Source organism: Tuber melanosporum, assembly GCF_000151645.1.
Source record: "Tuber melanosporum whole genome shotgun sequence assembly, scaffold_57, strain Mel28".
NCBI lineage: Eukaryota > Fungi > Ascomycota > Pezizomycetes > Pezizales > Tuberaceae > Tuber > Tuber melanosporum.
Window position 1 is genome coordinate 201,681 of NW_003299103.1, and position 21,468 is coordinate 223,148.

General features: G+C 48.6%; 3 protein-coding genes; 2 read left to right on the plus strand and 1 right to left on the minus strand.

Annotated features, from left to right (window-relative positions):
• Positions 1-646: 646 nt before the first annotated feature.
• Positions 647-3,880, plus strand: GSTUM_00009433001 (uncharacterized protein). XM_002840699.2 has 3 exons: positions 647-1,086; positions 1,207-1,376; positions 1,438-3,880. Exons 1-3 carry the CDS (start codon positions 814-816, stop codon positions 3,302-3,304), a joined length of 2,310 nt encoding a protein of 769 aa, XP_002840745.1. The 5' UTR covers positions 647-813; the 3' UTR covers positions 3,305-3,880.
• A 156-nt stretch (positions 3,881-4,036) lies between these two features.
• Positions 4,037-6,706, plus strand: GSTUM_00009434001 (uncharacterized protein; the record flags this gene model as incomplete). Its single annotated transcript, XM_002840700.1, has 3 exons — positions 4,037-5,059; positions 5,123-5,369; positions 5,436-6,706. 3 exons carry the CDS (start codon positions 4,037-4,039, stop codon positions 6,704-6,706), a joined length of 2,541 nt encoding a protein of 846 aa, XP_002840746.1.
• Positions 6,707-7,149: 443 nt separating this feature from the next.
• On the minus strand, positions 7,150-8,357 carry GSTUM_00009435001 (uncharacterized protein). XM_002840701.2 has 4 exons: positions 8,284-8,357; positions 8,125-8,216; positions 7,954-8,057; positions 7,150-7,905 (listed from the first exon to the last, which is right to left on the minus strand). The coding sequence occupies exons 2-4, from the start codon at positions 8,187-8,189 to the stop codon at positions 7,376-7,378; spliced, it is 699 nt and encodes a 232-aa protein (XP_002840747.1). The 5' UTR covers positions 8,190-8,216; positions 8,284-8,357; the 3' UTR covers positions 7,150-7,375.
• Between the last annotated feature and the right edge of the window lie 13,111 nt (positions 8,358-21,468).

Consider the following 21,468-nt stretch of genomic DNA (forward strand, 5'->3'; position numbering starts at 1 on the left):
AGGTGCCACCGACTCACACAAAACCTGACCGGTATTTTTCCTCTGCCTCCTGCTGATGCGCGATATATTTCTTGGAAACTCTTCCCGCCATAATCTTCCTCAGATATTCTTCAATTGTAGGCATTATGCCAGACTCGTAAAACATCCCCAACCGTGTATAGCAGGACGGTTGACTTCCTGCAGCAGGTCATTGAAGGCTCTCTCAGTTAATTTCATACGCGGTTGTGGCACTCACCATAAACCCTAACCCTTATCTTACCCATCCGAGTGAGAAAAAAATCTACAATGCCGGTGGCTGACATACCGGTATCATACAGGACTAGAAGTATGGATGCAGAGTTAAATCCCCATAGCAATATCATAAATTATGTGGTCAGTGGATTATCGTTCTTCCGCTCGTCGGTTTGGTTCTATGACTTGAATCGCAGGCAATTCGAGATCTTAGTCTATCCACATTTCACGTTATCGAGAAAGCGATGTGCTAAATATGGCCTAGTGCCAGCCGATAAGAGGGAAACGTGATGCCGCTGGATCGCTAACGATGCCAATGGCGGATTACTGGGCAGCACAATTACTCACGCCCAAATTTGGTCATTAAAAATACCCTCCCTTCCTTCCTAATTTCCCCTCGCCCCCCCCTCTCTCTTGTGCGTCTTCCCTCACCCTTGAGAGGTCGGCCAACCCATGATAGGGTGGATACCTCCCTCCACAAGAGCACTTCACAATCGATATTCCCACATTGGCTTCTAATGGAGGTTCGTTAAAAAAAAATAAGGAAAATAAGGAAAAAAAGCACGTTTCCTCCGTTTAAAAATGTCGGGTTCCCAAAGCTCGGGTCCCTTCGTCGCCGCTAAATCTACCACAAGCTCTTCTGGTTCTGCGCCACCTACACAAGCACCCGTAACAGTATCGTCTGGGAACGATCCGCAAAGACGTAGCGGGGGAGGAGGCCCTGCCTTCGGATCTAATCTTTCTTCGAGAAACAATTTGGCCTCTTCAAGAAGTAGCCAAGCAAGGCGTACGAGCCATCGCAATCGACGCAAACCCAGTGCCACAGCTTCTGAAGAGGCTGCTGCCGAGAGTCAGGTATATCGTCACTACTCGCCTCCTCCCGCTCTAGATTCCTCCTCCCTCTTTTGTTCTACCCCACCGTACAGTTAGAATGGTGAGTTAGGATTGACATAGAATATTACACCGCGAATTTAGATCACGATGGGGACGCGCAATAGACGTAAGGGTACTTCGATCACCCACCTCATGAGTTGGAATGTTTCAACCACCGCCTCTCGGAGTTCAGATAGTTACCGCTGGCATGATAGCCGCCGTTATCCGACTTACGGGATGGGCTCGGGTTACCACGAGGTGGACAAGGCTCGGTGAGATTGTTATGGTTAGATTGCTTCCGTTGATCGGTGATAGGCTAACAAGCTGGAAAAGCTATGTAAATGCCAATTATCGGTTTATTGTCCACCCCGGCGGAGATTTCCGCGCACAGACGATAAACCCCGATGATCCCTTGCCATGGAATCTTGTACTCCAGGTCCTAGCATCAGCAAAAACACAGCAGCCCACCTGTCCTATCTGTTTATCTATTCCGGTCGCTCCTCGAATGTCAAAATGCGGTCATATATTCTGCCTCCCATGTCTTATTCGGTATATGGCTTCCATCGAAGACGACAAATGCCCACTGGAGAGGCGACCGAAATACAAAAAATGTGTGATCTGCATGGATAGTGTTTATCTAGCAGAATCCCGGCCAGTCAGATTCTTCACCGGGCAGGAAAATGTGGCTCCTCGAGAAGGGGAAGATGTTGTCCTGCGTCTTGTAATGAAACGCATGGGCAGTATCCTCGCATTACCGAAGGACGGTGCCCATTGCCCTACGCGAGTGGAGGAGATTCCATGGCATTTTGCTGCTGAGGTGATGGACTATGCCCGGATTATGAAAGGGACCGAGACCTATATGACTGACCAATTTGCAAGAGAGGTGGAAGATCTTAAGGTCATGCAGCAGGAGGACGAAGCCATGTTTGGGGAAGATGGCGAATGGGCAAAGAAGGCCGTGGCATCGATTGAACTCCAAATTGAGGCGATCAAAGGAATTGGAAACCCAAAGGGCTATCTCCCCGATACCTTTGCTAGCCCCCCGGAAGTGGAGAGCGAGAGAAAGAAAGAAAAGAAGCTGGAAATCAAGTTTAATGGGAACGAAGAGGATGTTCCCCTTATGTACCACGTATCCCATGAAGCCCGTTCCGGTCATTCATCGAGCTCCATTTCGAGGTCGCAATCGCCTTCGCAGAGCAGACCTGGAGCGGCGATACTGGTACCTGCATCGGAATCAACACCGACAGTCAAACTACAGCCCCAAGATAGCGAGCTTTCTACTTCCCAGGTAGATGCAAGAGACGCAGTACGGCGTCGGAATGGGAGCTCTGCTAGGGGCGATGTTCCGTATTATTTCTACCAAGCCCTTCCTCACTACTACCTATCCACCCTTGATATCAAAATCCTGAGAGCGGCTTTTGGATCCTATTCCGAATTTCCTTCAACTATACTACCTAGGGTTGAAAACGTGATAACAGGTTACTCAGTCGACGACGATTTCCGGAAACGTGCAAGGTATCTAGCACACCTTCCTTATGGCTGTGAAGCTGCCTTCCTAGAATGCGACTGGACAGATATCGTTTCTGCGGAGGTTCTAGAAGCCTTTAGCGCTGAGATTGACCAGCGGAGGAAACGGAAGCTGGAGAAAGACTCTCGGGAAGAGCGTGCTCGGATCAAGGCAGAGAGCCGACATGAGGAAAATCACTGGGCTCTGGCTAAGCATATGAAGGAGTCACCGGTGGTTGATTATGAGCAGGGCTTACCCACGATGACGGCGACTCAGAGCATCAATAGGACCGAACCTAATGGTGGTGAATCAAGTTCTGCCATGGAAGCCGCTTCCCCACCTCTTAGCGATGATTTCCACAATGGGGAGGAATCTTCGGTCGCTGGCCTAGCATCATCCTCCACCAGTCTCGCCCAGGGGTGGACTGTTTGGGGAACACCTCTGGTACACCCCCCAGGGGAAACCGAACCTGCTATCTCTATGCCTTCATCGGATGACAATGGCGGTTGGTTACCGGACTGGGAGCGGGACCTCATGCTTCAAGAACAGGTTCTGGTAGGATTGGAACCCGCCGGGGGTGCCGCCAGCAGCAGTGGTCGGACACCTAGCCAAGGAAAGGGAGCCCAGGGTGGGAAAAAGAAGAAGTTCAAGAAAGTTACACTGATGACCAATGGGGGGAAACGCGGAGCTTAATGCGTGCATTTGTCAAACCAACTATCTGGTTGCTGTTCTGAACACCATTCACTTCTATCGTGGGTTATGCACTGCGTTCGTTCATCCGCTTTTTTTCCTTTTTTTAAACTGTTTAAATCTCTTCTTGCTCCTGCTTAAAAAATTTACTTTTCCTTGGTCCGAAGAAGTGCCCAGAATCATAAAGCATGGCGTAGATAGCGTTGGCTACTTTTGCAGATGGTGATTTTCGGCCCCTTATCCTAATCCTGCCTGGGTTGGGATCTTCTGTTTTGTTTTGTTTCTAGTTCTTCGTTTTGGGGGAGGGAGTTTTTAGGAGTTTTTAGGCTACATATATGTATTCAAGAAGTTGCAAACTCCGATATATTTCTGGTTATGGGATGAGTTCTTCGTGATATCCGCAGTTTACAGACTGCTGTTTTTCGAGCTGCTGTTCATATTCTTGAACCCTCACCTTTACACTTCCGCAGTGCTGAATTGTGCTGATATACAAGTTTTGTTTTATGTAGTTTGAGTGTACCAAATATTTTAGATAAAATAGAAGTCTTTAGTTAGTAATAGAGATGTTGGCCTAATTGATATTATAATATTATTGCATGATTGCAAAATCCAGAGCTAGGCGGCCTATTCGAGTATGCTATGAGTTCGAAATTGACCCGAAGTCACTTGTACGAGTACTGTACTGTACCTCTCAACTGTCATCATAGCTCAACAACCTTCCACCAACATCCCACAATGACCACAGCAACAAATGGCCGCAACCACAAACCTCGCGATCGAAATCCCTACGACTCCGACGACGATTCGAGCAATGAAGATGATTTCTCACCTCCTCCCCCGGACGTTAACTCCTGCACAACTGTTGAAGAACTTCGTGCGGCTCTCGCTCATCTAACTGCCCAAGACGCTTGCATAGACAACAAGCTCCGCACGTTGCTCTTGAAGCAATCTGAGCTGGAGCACTCTCTCACCCGCCTAGACCTGCTACGAGCACATCTAGGCACGCAAGTCGTGGCGGCCCGCACACTATCAAACACAATGCTCTCCCCCGCGGCAACCACCGCGCAGCGAGTCTCCTCCTCTGTGAAGCGTTTGGATATCGAGCAATCCCGCGTTAGGGCGACGCTGGAGGTCGTTGAACAAGTTTCTGAGCTGAAAGCTTGTGTTCTGGGGGTCACTGGGTCGATGGGTGCGCCACAGGATTGGGAAACCGCAGCGAGCTTCCTACATCGTGCCGGGAAGATACCACAGGAGATCATCCGTGGAGAGTTCGCGGAGGAGATAGTGCCCACTGCTGAAGTTCCGGATGTCCCTTCTGTAACATTGGAGAACGCGGCGGAGTCCCTATGTGGGCTATTTCTCCGGGAGTTTGAGCGTGCGGCCGAAGCTGCTGATGGGGAGAAGGTCACTAGGTTCTTCAAGCTGTTTCCCTTAATTGGCAGGACGGATGTTGGGCTTGAGGTGTACGGACGCTATGTGTGTCAGGGTGTTGCAGCAAGAGCTAGGGATGCGCTTGCGGCGAAGAGACAGGCTGTAGCTGATGGGGCTGGTGGGTTGGGTGACTTTTTCTATGCGAATGCGGTTACAAGGCTGTTTGAGCATATTGCGAATATAGTTGAGCAGCATGGGAAGTTGATTGAGAGGCATTATGGTGAGGGAAGGATGGGGAAGGTTATTGAAAGGCTTCAAGTCGAGGCAGATACCCAAGGGGGGATTATCATTGATACGTTTACAGATGAGAGGAGTATTGGTCGGAAGGTATGGTACTTCTCATAGTAGGTGAGTTTAGGTTACATGTGAGGTGGATGCTGATAAGTATAGCTCACGGATATCAAATCATATGCCTTCTCATTTCTGGTTCAGTCCTACATGCCATCGACAAGAGGGCCTATGGGCGGTCCTCCTCGCTCCGGTTCACCAGCTCCCAGCGGCGCGACACACAGGAATAGTGAGGATGAAGGTGTTGATGTTAGGGAGGTGGATATGCTGCTAAGTGAGATTGGGGTGATGCTTGGCCGATGGTCATTATATTGTCGTTTTCTCGCACGGAAATGCTTGGTAGGAGCTAGTCTTTCCCTTTGGATCTAAACCCTCTAACTAGATACATAGCCCCCTGAACCCGAAGGCCTGGCAGAAACCGATATCCTCCCACCCCTCGCAGCCCCCCCTATAATAACAAACTCCGCATTGTATCGGAAGGTTCAAGGCCGACTCATAGTTCCCTTCAATGCCATGATGACCTTCTTCTGCCGTCGCTCCGTCGAAAAGGCCTTCCAGCTTGACGAATCCCCCTCTGACCTCTCGTTATCACTCACCTCCCCCGCATCCTCCTCCAACCCACCATACATCACCTCTGCCGTCGACGACGTAATGTACATAGTAAATAACCTCCTTCAACGTGCTTTGCATACCTCCCAACGAGCCCTCGTCAGCAACGCAATTTCCACTGTTGGCCGAGTCCTAGGCTCAGACTTCGTTGGCATGATCCAGCGCAAAATGCAAGTAGAATGCTACCCCAAGTCCTCCTCCGGCATTCCAGGAGCTCCGGTCCCAGACGACAAAATCCTTGGCTTCCTAGTCCTCCTCAACAACCTTGATGTAGCATCAGACTACACCCACCGCCTTATCGGCACTTTTGCCAACGCCTCATCAAACATCCCCGGGGTAGACAACAACCTAAGAGTAGACGCTAGCAACCACACCGTAGCGCCATTGGAAGAACTCTTCCCCTTCCAGGCCGATGCAGCAATCGTCCGTGATGCCCTGAAAGGAATGGAAACCGCCTTCGAAGGAAAAGCAGGGGAACTAATCAACGATGGAATAATGGTCTTCTTCAATCAAGTTGTCAAACCGAAACTCCGGCCACTCCTAACAGAGGCGTTCCGTGACGTGGAGTACCTCGTCTCACCAGAAGACGATGAAAACGCATACCCCCGCTCGAACCCAGACGGCGAGCAAGAGGGAATAAGCTCTGAATCCAGAGACGAGCTCGTAAAACTACGCTTTCAAGCAGGCTGGGACACGCTCATAACACCGTACAAACGAATCCTTACAGAGAAGATATTCAACAGATTGCTTAATACTACGGCCAGTTACTTTTCCAAGCTCTTAGAGAAGCGCATTTGGGGATATGCCGGGAGGATCAGCGAATTGGGGGCCATTAGATTGGAGAGGGATGTTGCTGGTGTTGTGGGTGTCGTGGTTAGGGGCGGGCTATATGGAGTTCGAGATACATTTGCTAGGTGTTCGCAGATTTGCTTTGTGGTCAATATGGAGGAGGATGAGGTTGGGGGTCTGTTCACTGAGAGGGCAGGCAGTGGCGGTGAGGATGGGGACGGAGTTGAGTGGGTGTTGGAGGTTGAGGAGAGAAGGAGAGCTAGGGGGATGGTTGCCAGAAAGCGGTAGGTTGGTTTCACGTTGGTAGCAGAAAAATGTACCATAATTATCATACATAATCTTATGATACAAGCGCGACCTGGGAGGCTCCAACCTAGGATGCCCAGGATCTCAAAAACTAAATCGTTTTCTGAGTCCCTAGGAACATTCAGGCCTCTTTGTTACGATAGCCGTGTGCGAATCAGTGCTTATCTCATCTCTGATCGCTGCCTATCTAAATTAGATAAGCGCAGCTAACAAAAAGGCTTGAGTGTTCCTAACCTTCCTTCCTTCCCAACCGTTCACCTCTGCTGCCACTCCCAAACACCCGCGAATCACTCCCGATCACTCGAGTGTAAAATTGCTTACCGCAGCATTCGCCGGACGATAAAGGGCAAAACTTCCAATGTATGCGGTATCATGATTAAATTTTGTGATGTCTGGTTGGAACCGGTGTACCACCATGAGCAATCTTTTTCCTTTTCTTTTGATAGGTCAAAAAATTGATTGGCATACCCACATATCGTGACAAGATAAAAAAGGAAAAGAGAAGGAAGAAAAAACAAACATTAACCCAACCCAAGCTCATCCCGTGATATTACCACAATCCCAATCATACAGAAGAAAGAAAGCTACAAGTAGTTTTTTTTAAAAAAAAAAAAAAAAAAAAATACCCCCAAACCCTTCCTCCGGAAGAACCTATCCTAGCCTCTGCAACAGCCGACTCTTTCTCCTCTCCACCAAAAACTCCGTAACCTCGTCCAATCCAGGTGCCACCCACCCATCAGGAATCGGCGTCCAACCCTCGGGCACCCCCTCCTCCCCTGTTCTTTCCACATTCCTAAAACTCTCCATCTCCTTCGCCCTCTCGTACGCTAGCAAGATTCCATCATCCTCATCCCTATTGAAACCGTAATAATCCGCGTCCACATTCCTCCTCATCTCTGCCCTCAGCCTGCGTTCTTCATCTTTCCCCTCTGCAGCCTTCTTGGAGGGCTTGAGTTCGTCGAAGAGCTCTTTAACCCCCGGCAGTTCCCGCGCACGGCCAAAGTATTTGTAACCACGAGAACCGGGCACTTCGCGGCCGTCCTCATCGTAGGTTTTTGGGCCGAAGCGCATGTAGTTTGGCCCGCCGAGGTTGCGGAGTTGCACCTCCCACATGTGCTTCTCCCGCATTAGTTTGTTGATTTCGTCGTTTAGGTCGCGGATCTGATAGTCTGAGAGGCTGGCTTTGGGTGTGTTAGAGTAGACAGAGGGGAGTTGGGGGGGGGAGGTACGGTCTTGGATTTTTGTGACTTTGCGGGAAATGTCTTTGACTACTTGCCCGCGCCATTTCTCGCATGCTGGGATTGCGGTTACTTCTGTTATTACTTTTGGGCGGCTGGTTTATTCTCTCAATCAGCATATTATTGTTATGGTTGGGCGGGTCGGGGCAGAGGTTGGCTCACCGTGTTCGCCCAGCATCGATAATTCCTAGGTCCGCCGCCTGCTGCTCGCGAAAGCGAAATAGCATTGATTGGGCCTTTTCACTGTTTCGAGCCTGGGATGGATTAGCTAGTTTACTGCAGTATCAGGGCAGGGAGTGGATAGTGTAAGGGAGTTATTACCATGCTTGCTAAATCTTCGGAGGTGGTAGAGGTGTGTGTTGAACAGGGAAGTTTCGATGGGACGAATTAAGGCCTGGGTGTTTTGGCTGTGTATGTAGTGCTCGAGTACCGTATCATACTCGTGCAATAGGTCTTGGCGCCGCGGCAGAGCCGCAACGCTCGGCGTACAGGGGTTAGGCGGGGTGGTGAATTGACCGGTTTTTGGGAATGTACGAGTATGATACCGCTACTCTACGGAGTAGTAGGCTAAGAATATCGCCCCCCAAGCTCTACTCACCAGAGGAGGGGCTCTCTTCGCTCACTCACGCGGGGCATACTACAGTACTCGAGTATCTCCTGGACTGCTGAAACCGTGTTTAAAACAACGCTGACTAAGGTACTCACTTAGTATTATTCAGTGACGGTGATCGTAGGCGCGACCATAACTAGTATTATCGAGGTTTTGCACTAGCTGCACGCACTCCACAGGAGGGGGTTGCAACCTGAAGTGCGAGCCGGGCAAAAAGTGAGGTTTTGCAGGTATCTCTGAGCGCACTTCAATTTCTTGGTGAGCATGATTACCCTCCACCATACCAACCGATAAAAATCTGTAGACATGGTGGCAAACATATTCTGTAATGGCTTCTCACAATTCTGAGCCGGGCCCTGTGCCCACCAAGGCTGATGATGAGGGGAAATGGTCACAGTCACAGTCTTTGGTAAAGAATTTCTATCCCTAGATCCAAGTACTAGGCTTTGATTTGTATCTGATGAGACTAATATTCATACTTATGAGTAGCAAGAAACCCTGAAAGAGCCCAGATATGATCCTTCTTTCCCTTCGATCAATTATACATACCTGCCCGCTAATCCTATTCTGATCCAAAATAGGAGTCTGGATATCAGAGAGTCTTGGTATTGTAGCAACTCTCATTTAGAAAACTAAAAGTCTCACCCGGTTCACAGTACAGTGGGTACTTCCTCTTGGGCATTTGAGCCAACTACTAGTGTTGGTATTCCTCTTCCAATCCCTGAGGGAGGAAGTGCAGTTGGCCTTAGTTGTCCAGGCATCCAAGAGAATTGTAGGTCAGAAGAAGCCAATTCAAGTCTAAGTTGTAGTAGGCCTCTAGCTGGTAATTCAGCCCTTTTTACAAGAAGGATGGCAACAAAATGAGTGTTTTTGAGATCAGATGAGGACAAGGCTCAGCTTGTACATTTGTGTATAGCAAATTTTGGCAATTTTGTAAGGGGAAAGGAAAGATTTTGGTTGAAGATTATTACGCTTTATCAGCAGCTACATCCTGAGTGTATAGCACCAAATGTTAAAGGATATATGCAACAGTTTGCAGTTCAGTGCAAAAAAGAGGTAGAAGAGACATTAAGTAAGAGTAGGATAGCAGAGTTAGCGACAGAATAGCAGCAATCAATAGATCACTGGTTTGAGCTTGTGAGAGATTTGTGAAGACCAATTAAAGGAGAGAAAGAAAGAGATAACAACTTTCTGCAAAAACATAACAAAGTTATTCATGCAAAAGAGGGAACTACCTGAGCTTGCAAGTTCTCCAATTATAGTGGAAGATAGCAGTGGGGAGAGCAAACCAGCAACTGTATTGGGCAATTCTGATAGCCAATTCAGTGATAGCATTCCAACCAAAAAGCATCAGTCCTGTGCTACTGGTCCTGAACCTGCTAGCAATAGAGCATTTGCTTCTCAAAGGCACACCACAGACCGAATTTTAAATACTCTACGAGAGGATAATCAGGAAATGTTAAAGCAGATATGGAAAATAAAGTACAAAAAAATAGAGCGTTGGAAGGAGATTTTAGGAGGAGCTAGTTGGAGTGACAATCAAGTACTTGGAGAACATATTGAGCAGTTGAAGAAGCAGAGTAAGGAAATTCAAGAGACTTTAGCTAATATTGTTACTATCTTTCGAAATTTTGAGGGACATTTACCCTAAAGAAATCTTCTATGTACATGTTCAGTGCATTATTTTTATCTCCTGTTAAGTGAAAATATTCACAAATAGTTGGAGGAGAACATTCAAATAAAAATCCTGTCTTCGAGCTATAATAGCAAGTATGACAGTTTGTTAATAAAGTAGAAGCAAAGTAGTAAGTACCAGTAGGAGAGGGTCCAATCTTGAGATTTTTCTATAAATGATTAAATTCAAAACATTGAGTAATCTTCCCAAATTCCCATTCTACTAACATCCTTTACTTTGCCAAATAGGCATTGAATACTGACTCTTCTAAAGTTAATCCTTCATTTCTCTGTACTCGGTATGCACCAATTACCTCCTGCTATAGGTAAAACACTTTATCTCCCTACACAAAAAACTAGTCCCCTTCATCGTTCTTCGCATATCTTGTTATATTTTCCTGCAAGCCAAACTCCTTAAACATTCCCCAGTCCCTAGCTCTTCTCTCAAAGAAACCATATATTACAGCTACTAGCCCATCAGGTACCACTACCGCCAGAAATTACAGAGTGTGATTGTTCTTATAATTTAAGTAGAATAATTCTTGGTTGGCTGTTTCCGAACAAGGGCGACAAATAGATTGATATGTACGATCAATGAATTCTCAGACTAGTCTAGAAGGCTCATTTCTTTTGTAGGTTTTGGAATAGTAAGATTGTAATCTAATAGGATTTAAAAGTACATGATCCCATTCTAGCTTCACCTGAAACCTTCTATAGAGATAGATACACACTCCATTGAACGCTGAACTCAGTCATCCCTACTCTCAGCCAAACTCAACTGCACAATCCTTTATTCGGTGTGGCCAGGAAAGGCGGAAGCAGACAAGAGCAAGTGTAGTGGTTGGTAGTGCATAGTACTGATCCTCAAAGTGCTCTGGTATCTCAAGCAAAACTGAGAGCTCACAGATTTCCTGCTTGGAGAATCGTAAGAATTCATGACACCAATTGTCATTCTTATCTTACAGTAACCACATCTGCGAGGTGTAGTCAAGTGAGGGCTTATAGTACTAGTCATATACAATCATGGTTGGGCCAGAAAGCATAGCTATCAGGTAACGCTCCCACCTGTGCTGTCGGTAAAGGAGAGTGGCTAAAGTCATGTCCAAGTTGGAGGTTAACATGGCCGTGATCGGCAAATTTATCAGATTGAGATTCATGGCAGGAATAGGTAAAATGCTTTTGGTATAAGGATAGGGTAGGGTGTAACTCTCATATATTTCTTGTCTGCTATAAGTATTTGAGGCGAGCATCTTGATTACCATATCTAAATCCTCCAATCATAGTATTTATTTACCCTCTAAGTATGTGTTGAAGTATGAAGGGTGTAGGGGAAAGTCTGGTGAACATGGCAGTGCATATAGCAGTGGCACTGTCTTAGAAGAGGGGTTGTTGACGTAGTAATTCTGTTATCATGAGAATCTACTATTTAGAGACTCAGAATTGGTCAACGATACTGAAGCATATTGTCACGAACGTGGCTTGGCACGGAAAAGGTTTTCACATGACTCATGATTATGAGTTATAGATATGTTATTATTTCACACATATGACTCATTTGGATCATTTGACTTATTATATTATGATTTGTTATGTTTCACACATGACTCAATTGTGAGTCATGAGACGTGCGCTTGGTGAAGAATGCCTTGTGAGTATGCCTTGCGGGTATGCCTTACGCATATAATTTATGTTTTGCACAGGACCTCGTTATGATGTCATGGATTTTACGCATATGACTGATTCGAGTCATATGGCTTGTTTATTGTGTTATGATTGGTTTATGAGTTTTTGCACATGACCTTACTATGAGGTCATGGGTTTTAAGCGTATGACCACCTTGGTCACATGATTAGTTTGTTATAATTTGGTTTTGCACATGTGACCACTTTTGGTCACATGATTATGGGCAGGAAGAACACCATATAAGGAGACCGATATGGCCAAGGAGGATAGGTTCTTTACGCTTTGTTCTGAGTACTTTTCCTACTTATTACTTTAACAAATATAAAACACCTTTACGATCTTTATCTTTATTGCAACATTATCATTACGCTAAGAAAAGTTCTTCACAAAAAAGTGTTAGAGAAAGCTTACGATAGGCGTTCCCGATAGAAGATAAAGGTCTTGTACTATCGGTAATGTAGGCAGAGGCCTAGTGCTATCATAAGACTAAGAAAAGAAACAGAAGAAGAAGAGAAGTATCGTTCCCTATCACAAAGAACTAACTATCTGAGGAGGGATTATTACACATATTACCACTCCAAAATGAAAACCTCTAGTACTCGCACAGATTACTATCATTGTCACGAACGTGGCTTAGCGAGGAAAGGGTTTTCACATGACACATAGTTATGAGTCACAGGTATGTTATTGTTTCACGCATATGACCTATTCGGGTTATATGATTAATTATGTGTGGGATTTGTGATGCTTTCGCACATGGCTCAAGTATGAGTCATGGGACATGTGCCTGATGAGTATGCCTTACGAGTATGCCGTACGAGTAAGCCTTGCGTATATGATTTATGTTTCGCACATGACCTTATTATGAGGTCATAGGTTTCACGCATATGACTCAGTCGAGTTATATGACTTGCTTATTGCGTTATGATTGGTTTATGAGTTTCGCACATGACCTCGCTAGGAGGTCATGGGTTTTGAGCATGTGATCACTTTGGTCACATGACTAGTTTGTTATGATTTAGTTTCGCACATGTGACCACTTTAGGTCACATGACTAAAGGCGGGAAGAACACTATATAAGGAAGCCGATGCGGCCGAGGAAGATAGGTTCTTCATGCTTTGTTCTAAGTACTTTTCCTACTTCTTGCACTCGGTGTCGGAAGTGAGCACACCCAATACTTTACCTTATTTCGCTCGCGATAAATACCTCATCTACTGTTACTTGTTTGTGTTTTTCGTTTTGGGCGGTCGGTTAGAAGTAGTTGTTCTCGCTTAGAAGATACTTCATTGTGAGATATCCGTGGCCTAGTCCCGGTAATCACTGAGTATAGTTTGGGCGAGGATGGCATCTTCGACAGCCTCCTCCTCCACGGATTCTCCCCCCCCTTCGAGGATGTCGTCCCCTGTTCGGTTCGACTCCAACTCCTCCTCCTCGCTTGAGACAGCCCGTGCGGCCTTGTCTCTCGCGCCCACTACTGAGGCCGACCGTGGCCTCATCCCTACAACTACACGGTCTTATATTGCACCCAGAGGAAACTTTAAGTTTTTACAGTTCCACCACTGCCACGGGTGTCAGAATGCGGTGAACCCACAATTTGATGATTTGGTCCGGGAAACGGTCGCTGACGCGATCGTTGCCACGATGAAAGAAGTAGATTTTTTGGTGAGAGGTTTCCTGATCAGGAGAGGCTGTTCAGCCACATGTGGCTTGAATAAGGACACTACTACAGGACTCTTCGTTCGGTTCAATTCAGACCATGGCTCGGAATATTCTCCAGCCCCCGCACCTTCTTCTCCCAAAGATTCTCAGGCTATAGTCCCTGAATCCTCCGTCCCCCCCCGTCAAGGACAACTCAACTGTCACCACGGTTGAGGCCAGCTCTTGGTCCGCTACTCCTCCCCTCGCTAGGGCTGTTCAAAGCACGATGCCCAGCTTCTTCCGCCAGGCCCACAATACCGGGACCGGTTCCTTGACTCCCTCCTTTTTGGCAGGAATGTCTTCAGGTGAAAGGGCTCTTTATGAAATCCCGAAGTTCAAACTGGACGACCCTGAGGATGAGGATTACAACCCTCCTGCCTCTGGAACACGCCGCTGGACATGGTCGGCGTCTCCCACTAAGCCATCTGCTGCTCCTCTTCTTGGTCCCCAATTTTTGAGGGCTATCAACGTTGATGAAGGACGGAAAAAACAGATTGTCCCCGCTCTTCCCAGCCTGCCTCTAGGCATTCACCAGGGGCGCCTGGCCATCCCTCCGCTTGTGGCACTCCCATCAACAATCGAGGCCACACCCCCTTCTCCATCCCTGCTAATGACTGAGGATGTCCTACCCACCTCTGAGTTGCTGGCCAGGGACACCCCTATGGAGCTGGATGATGGATGCAACTCGGAAGCAACTGGTTTAGGCGACAGCATACACGCCCCTTCACCAGCTATGGGTTCATCACCCGCGCCTATTATTGGACGATGGGTGTCACCTCCCGGAGGCCAACTTGGGGATCTCTCAGAAGCCCCCAGTGGCGATTCAACTCCGTTGGAAGTCCTGCTCCCAGAGACCCAACCAGAGGACGCTGACACTGTAGTGGCCCAGGCGGACTCGATCATGGCAGGTGTCTGTGAGATGCTGGATGCTGGTAGGACCCCTTCTCCTGGACCCGGCTCAGGTAGTGTAATCGGGTCCATGTTGGAAGGCCTGGAGGACATCTGGTCTGGCAATACCTAACCTCTACTCTCGTCGAAATCCGGGTCCATTGAAGATGACGCGGTACAGGACGTATGAACTTGGATGAACAGTGGCCCCACCTTTGATAATGAAGGTCCGAGGAACGGGATAAACTACTGGAGTCGAGTTCACGTTTTGGAACGGGCAGTAAAAGCACTGACCGACATTGTGGGCAGACAAGGAGAGGAAATTGAAGCCCTTCAGGTAAAGTTGTCCCCCCGTTGCCGCCCCCCGCCTGCTATACCTCGCAGCGCCTCTATTGTTTCTTCAGAACCGACCACACCATCCCCTACCCCTGAGAGAAAGGAGGCCTCTATGGAGGCTCCTACTGCTAAAGCCTCTTTTACAGAGGTAGTAAAACGAATGGCATACGTGCCCAAGCCCCCCGCGGGCCCACAGCAACGGGTATGTCCTGCTCGACCCGCATCAGCGGCCTCATCCCACCAATCCAGCAGCAGTGGCAGCTCCTCCAGCGAAGGGGGGGTAGTCTTGCGAGTAGCCCATGGAGCTGAAGGCAAGTCTGTTCACTGGGAAGAGGAGGAGGAGGAGGGTGAAGATAAAAAGAAAGAACGAAAAAAACGTGGCAAACGCCTGAGTGGTAGTGCCAGAAGGAGAAGAAAGGCTGCCAGAGAGGCTGGTAAAGAAAGGGAAGCGGCGACCCCTGCCAAGACTCAGGGGAAGGCTGATAAGCAGGAATGGGCTCCAAAGGCTGCGACATCTGTCACTACGGCGGCTCAGTCCGGGGCAGCAGCCCTGGCCAACGTCAAAGTAGGTGCGGCCCAGACACCGCTGGAATACCGACGGGTACCAATGGGACCCCCAGAGCCACTGAACTCGGTACCACCACCACCGTGCTCATCGCCAACTCCAAATGCTAGAGGGAGGCACATCACCATGCACTTCGCTACGCGGAAGAAGGTTGCCCTGCCAGAGGGCGTCGATATTGAAACAATCCGAAATCAGATTAATGTAAGCTTTTCCAATCAGGGAAAGATTCGGGGAAATGCTCCATATATTCGTACGGGGCATGTCCGGCCGGAAATTGGATGTTTCTTCCTGACTTTGGCGGTACACTCTGTGACAGAGCTAGGCAACAGGCTGGACAAGGCCAGAGTTGATTTGCTTAGGGAATTGTCACTCCCGGAGTTTGAATTCCAGAGGAATCTGGAAAAGGTGAAGATTTTTGTTTCTGGTGTTCCGCTTGCTGACACAGGACAAGGATCGATTTGGAGGGTGGAAGGATGGACTGGAAGCGCGGCCTTTGATGGCCTTCACACTGATCTGGAGCCATCCAATACTGGTGTAGTTACTGTTTCCCAGCCTGACATTATGGGATCTATATACACCATGAGGCAGGCCAATGCTGCAAGCTGTGGCATCTGCTTCGTGGTGGAAAATAATGAGGCCATCAAGGAAAGACTGGCGGAGGGAAAGATTTGGTTGTGAGGAGGTGCACATAATGTCAGAGTCTTTGAAGAACATCGCCCCCTTAAGGTATGTGGTAGGTGCCTGGAAACTGGCCACTTCGAGGCGACATGTGGCCGCCCCCCTCGGTGCCGATTCTGCTTTGGAGAACACTTCTCTCGGGAACACATGTGTAGCAAGCTAGCTTGTCCCGGAGGGGTGGGTCAGGCCTGTGGACATACCAGGAGACAGTGCTGGTTGTGTGACCGGATGGACCACTTCACAGGATATGAGCGATGCCCAGGTATCAAATCGTCGTCCCCGACTCCACCTTCCTCGCCTTCTGGACAGGAAATAGCCACACCGACAAGACCCGTGAAGGAACCAGTCAGAATCCAGGAACAGCAGGATATGAGGATAGAAAGGAATATGAGGAGAAGAAACCGCAGCTGTGGAAGGTCCCCGACACCCAGGCTGGTCAAAATCAGCAGTGATGAGGAAGAGGAGACTCCCCGCCGTAAGTCAAAAAAGGCCAAGGGTAAGGAACCGGAATGGCCTTCCCCCTCTCCGGCACGTGGGATTTTAAAAACCAAGGCTGAAACCGCCACCAAGCCCCATGATGAGGAAACGAGTTGGGTTGCCCGGGATTCGGATACCGGCTCCGCCTATACCTCTGGCCCTTGTGGCCCAAGTGGATCAGTCGAAGCCCTTTTTTAATGCTTATTACGACATTGGCATTAAACGTGGGGAGGAGTAGTCGGAATCGGATGCTGGCATTTGATTTGTTTTCCTTGGTTGATTTGTTTTTTATTATTGAACCTCCTGTTGATCGAGAGGGACAACATGTACCAGTAGATATTGATAGGTGGGATTTGTTTTCCTTTGTTAAAGGGTCAGGTGTTGAGGTTCTTGTTCGGTCCCACATCTGTGGGCTGTTTGAGGTAGTGGAGCATGGGGAAGGCAGTGCTCGAATTGGGTATTGGGAAAAAGGGGCAAAGAAGGTACTCGCTGGAGTTTACTTCCGACCTGGCTATGCTAAGGACCAGTTTCTCCAATGGTTGGATGAACTTGGGGAACCTGACATTGCGTTTGGAGATTTCAACGGCAGATATCAAGACTAGGACCCCAGTGCGGACCATAACAATACAGGAGGACAGTGGCTGAAACAGTGGTTCACGGCCCCGGCTCGGGATATGAATATGGTTCCTCCAACAGTGCCAACCTTTCGAGATATTTCCAGAATCGACCTTTGCCTACACCGGGTACCGTATGTCCGACATCAATAGATGGACGCTGCTGGTTGTGAGCATAGTGCTCAAGCCCTTAAGCTGAAGGTGGACCATCCTAACAACATTATGTATCGGAGGCCGGCTTGAAAGAAAGCAGTTTGGGAGAAAGTTGGGAAACAGCTGGATGCCCTTAAAGAGGTGGGAGATGAGAAGTTATGGGAAGGTGTGAAGCGTGTGGTGGACGCACTCCCGCAGGCCTCCATTGGCAGAGGTCGGTGCGAGTAGTGGACACTGGAGCTGGAAACGATGAGGTTAGATGTGGCTCGGCTACGACGATACTCCAAACGCAAGGCAGAGCGGACGGAGGACTACAAGCTGGTCAGGAGTGTTTACCGGGCTTGCCTATTGAGGGCCAGGTTTGAACACATCAGGACCAAGATAGCTGAGAGTCAGGACCCGGACATTTTTCGGTTAGCACGAAAATTGGAAGCCAAGCGAACGCTTCCCTCCATGGCCCGGCCAGATGGGTCCTACGCCACGACACATTCCGATATTAGCGACCTGGTTGCACAGCAACTATCCCCTGGCGATCCTGCCCCTTGGAAAGACTCCATGATTGATATGGACAGTGCTCAGGAAATGGAGATTGCCCTTGCCAGGTCCCCTACGAACACGGGTCCAGGCGAGGACGATATTGGGTATCCTTTCATACGATTTTGGAAGCGAAGGGATACAACAACCCTGAGACGCTTGGTTGACTATGGGTTAAGTCACGACATTCAGGATTGGCATCGGGCAGAGGTAGTGCTCATACCGAAAATTGACAAACCCGGATACGATGTCGTCAAGTCATGGAGAATGATACACCTCCTCCCGACACCTGCAAAGGTGGCAGAACGCGTGGTCCTACTGAGACTGGCCGAGTGTCTTGATCTGGGGGAGACACAGTTTGGTTCCCGCCAGAAGAGGGGAGTTCATGACGCCATAGCAGTGGTCTTTGAGTTCCTACGACATAATGAGGGCTATAAAAGGCTGATTTTGTCCAAGGACGTTGAAGGAGGATTCGATAACATTGATGTTGACCTCCTGTCAGACTTCCTGGTCGCCCGAGGGTGTCCGTCGAACCTATGTCAGTGGGTGTGAAGATGAACTTCCTGTCGGTCAATTCGCTTCCGCTTTAATGGATGCGTCTCTAAGACCTACTATGTCAGTAAAGGGGTGCCTCAGGGCTCGCCCCTCTCTCCGTTTCTCTTCAGGGCCTACGTAGCCGATATATTCACGCCGCGAATGCGTTACTCCCCCGGGGTCCGACAATTGGTGATCTCATAGGTTGATGACGGGGTCATCATGGTGGCTGCAGACTCTTGCAACGCTGCCCGGTACCATGCGGGAGAGATCTTTGCAGACTGCGATCGCATAGCAAGGGCTAGGGGGATGGGGTTTAGTGCCCTCAAGACCCAGTGGATTGGGTTAGGGGACAAGGCGTGGGGAGGAATGGAGTTGTTGGGAGAAATGGTTTTACCCTCTGAGGATTTGCGGGTTCTTGGGTATAGGTTTAATGTATTTTTTAACTTTTCTTCTCATGTAAAATATTGGCTGGAAAGGGAGTTGGGTGTTAGGAGAAGGATTTTGGCGTTGGGGAGGAGGTTTGGGAGTGTTGGAGGGCTTGGAGCGTGGGAGACTTACCGTTTGGTGCAGGCAGCCTACCTTCCGACCGTGTATTACGGGCTTGAATTTGTAACCGACCATGGGTCGTATGTGAAACAGATTTAGGTCCATGTCAACGACTGCCTTCCATCGGTCTTCCGGACCCCTATGAGGCTGGCAAACAATATACTGCTGGCTGAGTTTGGAACACCGCCTGTTACCATTCAAGGAAGGTATTTGCAGAGGAGGTGTTATAGCCGATTTATTAACTACCGGTACTGTGATCAATACCCGTGGTTCGGTGAGATACTGCACAATTGGAAGCAGGAAGGGATGGTGGCACATCGGCAGACCTCAGACAAAGAACTCACATGCCACCCCACAGTTACGATTGGGAAAGGCAAGGTGGTAATGGCTGCATGTCACTGTTCGCTGTATGCAAATCTCTGCAAGTCCTCGGATGTGGTCATATACACGGACGGGTCCAAGACCTCGGAAGGGGCTGGTGTGGCCTGGGCGGTATTCGAGAAAGGGGCCCTGACTCGTGTCGACGGGTGCTGGGTTCCCCCATCTTGGAGTATTGTTGAATGTGAGCTGTTTGCGGTTGTCTGTGCACTCCGATATGCCCGAGGGATGGCGAAGAGACGCCCAGTCCATGTGTTTTTGGACTGCGTTCCCGCCCTCACCCTGATAGACGGAATGTTTTCGGAGGGCGATTCGGCTGAAATGTGGGAAGTTATGGTACTATTGCTTAATGAGTTTAGCAATGTCAACATCAGCTGGGTTCCGGGACACATGGGCATCGGCGGAAATAAGACGGTGGACCAAAAAGCTAAAGCCTGCGTAGGTCGTCCGTTGCGGCCTCTGAGTTGGGAAGGGGTAAGCTTTGGGATCGGGCATGTGGCATTGGCCCGGGAATTGCGAAAAGCAGAGTGGGGTTCATGGCACGACAGGGAGGGACACGGGTATTGTACTCGCGAACCCAGGACACCCTGACATCTTCGAGGCCTCACCCGTATGGACTCCTATGTTTTACTAAGAATTCGCAGCGGGACCGGTTTGGTCGGGCATGACAGCTGTGAAGGGAAGGATGACAGACACCACTGGACTAAGTGCCCCCGCTATGCTATGGGATGACCTGCTGATGAGGACTTGTACAAGGACTCGGCGATGTTGCGGTGGAAGTCCTGGTGGGTGAGTCATAGGTGGTTAGGCCTAGGGATTCCCCGGCATGTTGAGATGGTGGATAGGGAGTTGGTAGTGGCAGGTAACCCCTTTGACGTTACGCTGATGGTGGAAAGAAATGGTCGGTTGGCAACGGTGGAGGATTCCAGGAACTGCACCCGGTGCGAGAAAAGACACGATGGTAGTGGATGCGTTCTACCGGGATTGGTAACCATGACAAAGAAGTGGTTTTTCTTGCCCGACCAACGACACTGCGATTGTCCCTGCTGTGGGACTGCGATTTCGGAGACGGCCACCCAGAAATGAGTCACCTTCGCCGAACGTTTCCAGAAAAAGCCGTGCTGTCTACGAACTTGTCACGATTGGTTTTGGCATTCTCGGCACCAGCAATGGGAAGAGCTGGACCTCGCGACTCGGACATCGGTGGTTTTGCGGTGGGCCAAGGCAAAGGGATTGTTGAAAGAGGAGCGTTGTTCATTTTGTGGGGTGATTCTGGCCGAGTGGTACGTGGACCTGAGATTACATTATAAGAGGACAGAGGGGTGTTGGGATAGACTGTATGTTTCCTTTGTAGAATACGTGGGACAAATTGTGTTGGGGGCGGATAGGGGTGAGGGTATGAGACGGTGGCTGGGAAGCGAGGTGGGAAGATGCATTAATCCGGGGCAGCACTAGTTGCTGCGAGCGCCCGTGAGCCCATTTAGGTAGTGATTTTTTGAATTTATGTTTGGGGGGAGTGGTTGCAAGGCGGAATGGTCCATGGTAGTATATTTTAGTTAGATAGTTTTGTTTTATAGGGCGAGGAGGAGACTAGTCGTATGCCGGTGTCGGCGGTACTAGTATAAATAAAATTAGATTGAATTCTAAGTACTTTTCCTACTTATTACTTTAACGAATATAAAACACCTTTACGATATTTATCTTTATTGCAACGTTATCGTTACACCAAGGAAGGCGCTATATGAAGAAGAGTTAGAGAAAGCTTACGATAGGTGGTCCCGGTAGAAGACAAGGGTCTTGTACTATCGGTAACGTAGGCAGAGGCTTAGAGCTATCGTAAGACAAAGGAACAAGAAGACAAGAAGAGAAGTATCGTTCCCCGTCGCCAAGCACCAACTATCTAAAGAGGGATCGTTACAATCATTCAGAAATAAGAGGCAGGGAAACAACCTGAGATGAGCGGGTTCGTATTGTTATATTGCGCAACCGTACAAAATCACATATGTGGTAGAAGGATATTGCCCAAGCAGTAAGTCTTTAACCTCTAAACTATTAGCTAGTGAGATAATTGTACAATAATGTAGCTTACCAGTTATTATGTAAAAGGTAGATATTGACTATCGAACCTACCAAA